The sequence below is a fragment of the Scyliorhinus torazame genome, chromosome 10 (genome assembly GCF_047496885.1).
Source record: "Scyliorhinus torazame isolate Kashiwa2021f chromosome 10, sScyTor2.1, whole genome shotgun sequence".
Lineage (NCBI taxonomy): Eukaryota > Metazoa > Chordata > Chondrichthyes > Carcharhiniformes > Scyliorhinidae > Scyliorhinus > Scyliorhinus torazame.
Genome location: NC_092716.1, coordinates 29,824,985 through 29,830,984, shown reverse-complemented (window position 1 = coordinate 29,830,984; position 6,000 = coordinate 29,824,985). Strand labels below are relative to the sequence as shown.

General features: G+C 44.5%; 1 protein-coding gene across 1 annotated transcript in view; it reads right to left on the bottom strand.

Moving 5' to 3' along the window:
* Window positions 1–2,747: 2,747 nt before the first annotated feature.
* mlycd (malonyl-CoA decarboxylase) overlaps window positions 2,748–6,000 on the bottom strand; it is a 69,097-nt gene continuing 65,844 nt past the window's right edge. Inside the window, exon 5 of the mRNA XM_072517914.1 lies at window positions 2,748–4,256. Within this exon, the coding sequence (XP_072374015.1) occupies window positions 3,729–4,256 (528 nt within the window). The 3' untranslated portion in view covers window positions 2,748–3,728. The remainder of the gene's footprint in view (window positions 4,257–6,000) is intronic.

The window sequence follows — 6,000 nt, the reverse complement described above, 5'->3', positions numbered from 1 at the left end:
CAGCCTTCGGAACCTCCCCTGGTTGTCTGCCCCGCTCCGGGCAGAGCACCCACCAGTGACCTCCACCCTTGAGGATCACCAGCTGTCTCCTCCTGGTGAGACAGGCAGCACTGACTGCCTCTGCCACCACCTACCAGGCAATCTTCAGGAGGGCAGGTCTTCTCTGAGCCATCTTGGCATGAAGCTGTGGGTCCACCTCGGACTCCTGGCCTCGGGGGGGCAAGTCTTCTCTGAGCCATCTTGGTGGTTGCAGTGAGTGTGTGGTAAGTGGAGCGCTTAAAAACAGCTCCAGCTGCCAGGCTCTTTAGCGTTAACTCAGGCCCCAGTGGTAAGAATGCCTGCTAGGTCGAGAACTGCTCGGAATTGGCTCTAGAAGCGTGCTGACCCATTAGCCTGTCCTGAATCGCTCCCCGAATAGTGCCCCCAAAGGGAACGCGAACCGCACGCAATTCAGTTCCGGCATCAACACTCAAGGCGTGATCGAACAGCCTAGTGGCGCCTGACTTGGTGATGCGACGAGGCCATTAAATCTCACAAGAAGCCTCTGACGAGATCTGCGACGCTCAGGACACCTCACATGATCTAGCTAGATTTCATGAGACGTCGCATTCTGGATCATTTCGTTAGACTCACTTAAATATGTCGCCGCACAATGGTCCTGGGGCCCAGGAACGAACGCCCAGGCCTTAGACATCACCACGGCATTGTTTAGCACTTGTCCACACAATCAGTGGAGGTCTCTGGGGGGGCTCTGGCTGGTTGGGTTCTGGGCAGGGTGGTATTCTGGCACTCCTGCTGCCACCTGAGCACCCTGGCAGGGGCACTCTCAGGGTGCCAGACTGGCTAGGCCAAGGTGCCCAAGCACCAGGTTGCCTAAGTATTCAAGACAAAGATTGACAGAATTAAGGGATATAGGGACAGCGTGCAAAAGTAGAGTTGAGGCAGATCATCTTATCAAGTGTCCTTACTCCTGCTCCTATTTCCTATATTCTGATATACTCAATGGTTACGTCAGCCCAAGTTGTGGGTCTTTGCAACATCCCTTATTTTTTCCAACAGTTCCTAACCATGTATCTGCATCTTGTCATGGGTTTCTGTTAAAGCATGGGGCGCGATTCTCCATTCCCACGCCGGTTGGGAGAATCGCCTGGGCCGCCAAAATTTCCGGGGACGCCGGTCCGACGCCTTCCCGTGATTCTCCCAAGCGGCGGGAACGGCCCGGTCGAGTTTTGCGGGCCGCAGAATTGCCGGAGACACCGAAAATGCCGATTTTCCGGCACCCCCGCTATTCTGAGGCCCGGATGGGCCGAGCGGCCAGGCCAAAACGGCGGGTTCCCCCCGGCGCCGTCCACACCTGGTCGCCGCAGTTGTGAGCGGTACGTGAATGCTCGGGGGGCGGCCTGTGGAGGGGCGAGGGGGGATCCTGCACCGGGCTTTACCTGGAATGTGGGGTGGCCCGCGATCGGTGCCCACCTCTCTGAAGGAGGACCTCCTTCCTTCCGCGGCCCCGCAAGATCCGTCCCCCATCTTCTTGCGGGGCGGACTTAGAGAGGACGGCAACCACGCATGCGCGGGTTGGCGCCGGCCAACCCGCGCATGCGCTGATGACGCCCGTTATGCGGCACCGGCCGCGTCATCTATGCGCCGCCGCTTTTACGCGGGCGACAAGGCCTGGCGCGTGTAGATGATGCGGCCCCGATCCTGGCCCATTGTCAGGGCCTGAATCGGTCGGGGCCGGGGCCGTTCCGCGCCGTCGAGAACCTCGACGGCGCGGCCACTTCGGCGTGGGAGTGGAGAATCGCGCCCATAGTCTTTGTATTTGCAGCTTTCTCTCTTTCTGGGAAGCAAACAGTCTTGTTCCCCTGTTGTTTTCTCAACCATCAGAAAAGATTAAAAAACAATTATGCTACCGAGCAAAATACCTAATTCAAAAAGCTTCCTGCTCATTAATTAGAGGTTTTAAGGGTTAATGGCATTGTTAAGTACTCAATTTCCTAAATAATATATTTGTTGTCTAAATTACACATTCAAAATGGTCTTTCTGGGTGGAAAGGTCCATTTGAAATGGCTCCCATGAGGCTCAGATTCCTTTCAACAGAGTATTGTTTTACCGTTTACTCGCCAAGTGTGTCTGCTGGGAATTGAGGAGGTGGTGTCGAACAAAGTAAGGGATTTTCAAATTTAGGGATGAAACTCCAGCTCGATATTAGTGGTGACAATTCAGTGGTCTCATCTGAAGGTAATAACAGATCATTGTACCTTTTTTCTCGTCTTCATTTTTCACTCGGTACAGGAATTCAGAACATCACAGGCATAATCAACAATAAAAAGAATGATTTGCCTTACATTGCGCCTTTCACAACCTCGGGACTTCTCAAAGCACTTTGTATAATGAATTACTTCTGAAGTGCTGCTTCAATGTAGGAATGAATGAATGCAGCCGTACATAATTATTTGAAACTTGCTTAATTGGAATGTTTGGATAACTTGATTTTTCTGTTACTTAAATTGCTTATTTCAAACTAATGGGTATGTTCAATTTTCTTTCAGTGTAAATTATGATGGGTGACTACACTTGGAGTGTACGAGTACGGGACAAGTTAGCAAATTTGTCCTGATTGCAGTGTCCGTTTGTTGGAATCTGTTCAGTTGCTGTTTCTATCATTTATCTGGGAGACAGTGGCACAAGAGAGAGTTTGGTAAATAATAAAAGTGCTAATTTCAAAATTAAGCAAACAACTGAGAGGTTAACTATTTTAATTTTATTCAATTTCAAAATCTTTGTGGCATTAAAAATTATTTCTTGAAACAAGGAAACAATAGTCGAATCGCATTGTTAAATAACTTCTTTTTACCAAGACAAAACAATAATTGAAATAATTCATATATCTAGCTTGGAGAGTGCCCATAGTAATAAAGGCAGAGATTCGTCATGGAGAAAGTTCTGTTTTCTAATCTATAAAAATAGCCATACAGAATAATATACTTTTGCAAATAACTTTGAAAACTGCTCAGTCAATGGGCTACATAGGGTGAGGGATGAGTCTCAATGTCTACAGATAGTATTTTGTGTTACAGCTCAGATTAAAAAGGGCAGTATGACGCAGTGAGTTGGCAAGTAATTATCTGACTGAAGCATCCGCTGATGATGGCAAACTATCCCCGAGGTGGACTTTTCAGAAGTGGTTTACAAATGCTTTTGATTGCTGTCACCATCCATAGGAGGTTCTCAGTTAAACCGATTATGTTTAAACTAATCAGCTAAGAGTACCAATATACCGAACGATCAGTTGGATCTGAAGGCTTTTTAACTTTGATAGAGGCACACTGACGTCCTGTGGAAAATAACTATTCAGGCTGGCAGGTGTACGATATTTAGAAGTGACTTCATACCAAAATGACTTCATTGGCAGTGGGGCATCCTGTGCCATAAAGTCACCATGTAAAGATATGGCTAATGGCTTACCAACTTCACATGCAGTTAGACATGTCAGACGTTAATAAATTTTACTCATTAAATATTTGGACTGAATTTTTGAATGGGCTTTACATTAAATAACAAACATGATAAATTATCAGTAAAATTAGCAAAGTAAAATTACATGTTCCGTGATGAATTTCTTAAGGTTACATTTCTTGTTGTAATTTTTTTAATTTAATCACTCGTGAGTAATAATAAACTGGTTAAAGTTTCTCTATTTGAGAACAATTGCCCTGAGAAGCTCTAACTAAAGTTTACTGCTTTTCTGACATTGAGCTGCAAGACTCAGAATCTGTTCAGATGCTTCAATGTGTCTTGACCTCAAGTACTGGATACTGTTATGATTGGTATCTTCCAGGAAATATCGATAGTTTGCCATCATTCCAGAGGATGATGAAAGACCACGAGGACTTACGTCAGCCAGCCAGTTTAATCGCCATAACACAGCACCATTCTGAAGGTGAAAGTTAGCTACAGGATTAAGGGCAGCCCCATGATGTTTTTCTCCATACAGGTACCAGGCACAAAGTCGCATGAGTGGCATCTCAAGAGCTCGAACTAATTTATCAGACCTCACCCACTCATTGGTGCTAAGCAGGCGTTTGAGTGTTTCTAGCACAGGTCCTTCAATGGCGTCCTGGATTTCTTTGTATTCAAGTTCTGTAAAGATCTGGTTTGATTTCCCTTCCTTGATTTGGAGGATTTCAAGCAACCACGTTGTGAAGCCAGGAATAGGAGACAGGCTGGAGAACTTTTTCATATGAGGAAACTCACCCTGCAGAATACATAGACAAAAAGCACATTAATGTCAAAATAGCACAGATAGCATCCTACAACTGTTGGCCTGCATCACCAAATCTGTCCTGCTACTCTTTTCAACCTTGATGACATCCTGTTGTATGTAGACACAAGTCACAACACTTAGGTTTTCCAACAAGAGGTTTTTAAATGGGAAAATATAAAATGATCTCTTTGTCCATTTGTTCTTATATATGCTGCAGAATATTGAGGTAGTAAAACTGTTGAATGATCTTGAAACAGACAATACCAACAATAGATACAAATGTTGCAATGCATTTTTTCACTGAACCTATGAACATACAAAGTAGGAGCAGGAATAGGCCATTCTGTCCCTCGAGCCTGCGTCACCATTTAATAAAATCATGGCTGATCTGATAGTAACCTCAAATCTGCATTCCGCCTGCCCCGATATCCTATCACCCTCTTGCTTACCAAGAATCTATCCACCTTTGCCTTAAAAATATTCAAAGATTCTGATTCCACCGCCTTATCAGAAAGGGTTCCAAAGAACCATGACCCTCTAAGAGAAATTATTTTTTGCCTCACTTAGGTTTAAATGGGTGATCCCTCGATTTTAAACAGTGACCTCCTAGTTCCAGGAACTCCCACAATAGGAAACATCCTCTCCACATCCAAACCCGCGAGATCGCTCAGAACTTGATTAAATATTTGCTAAAGTTCCAACATTCATTAGTGAAATTGCATAAGTTTTTATCAATTGCACATTGGCAAGATACTAAAGAGCCACATAAACTCATTGAGCAGGACAATCAGTGACATATACTTCAAAATCACGCTGAGCAATATTGATAACATACACAGACTAATAACTTAAAATAGCAGACAAATGGAGCTTCATATAAACACTAATTAATATTGTACTGTGCAATTTTCAGGTATTAACATCTCAGTTCTTGAATGATCTACACACACTAAGTGCAATGTGTGCATTGCATACACATCATTTATTGCCTAATTGTATCATCTCTGAAAACTACAAATAAAAATGATAATCAATTAGATTTCATAGATTTCATAGAATTTACAGTGCAGAAGGAGGCCATTCGGCCCATCGAGTCTGCATCGGCTCTTGGAAAGAGCACCCTACCCAAGCTCACACTTCCACCCTATCCCCATAACCCAGTAACCCTACCCAACACTAAGGGCAATTTTGGACACTAAGGGCAATTTAGCATGGTCAATCCACCTAACCTGCACATCTTTGGACTGTGGGAGGAAACCGGAGCACCCGGAGGAAACCCACGCACACACGGGGAGAACGTGCAGACTCCGCACAGACAGTGACCCAAGCCAGGAATCGAACCTGGGACCCTGGAGCTGTGAAGCAATTGTGCTAACCACTATGCTACCGTGCTGCCCCAGATGGTAGAAAATAATAGAAGCCTGTTAAAACCTTTTTTTGAGTACATTCTTATCTGCAAATCTTGTTATCCCCAGTTTTCCAACATCTCAGAATCAGTTAAGGATCTATGAAAGCTCTTTTGGCAGAAAACACACGAGCTGTCTTATCTTGCTTATAATCATTACCAGAGCACGTGACAACCTGTCAATTTTCACCTGCTGAGGGCCCTATAAACGTATCTACCTCATAAATAAAAATAGATTAGTGCCCAGATTGGAGTGTATTATAATATATCATTCAAAATAGTCTTGTTTGTAAGAAAGATGATAAGGAACTGTAGATTTAAGCAACAACA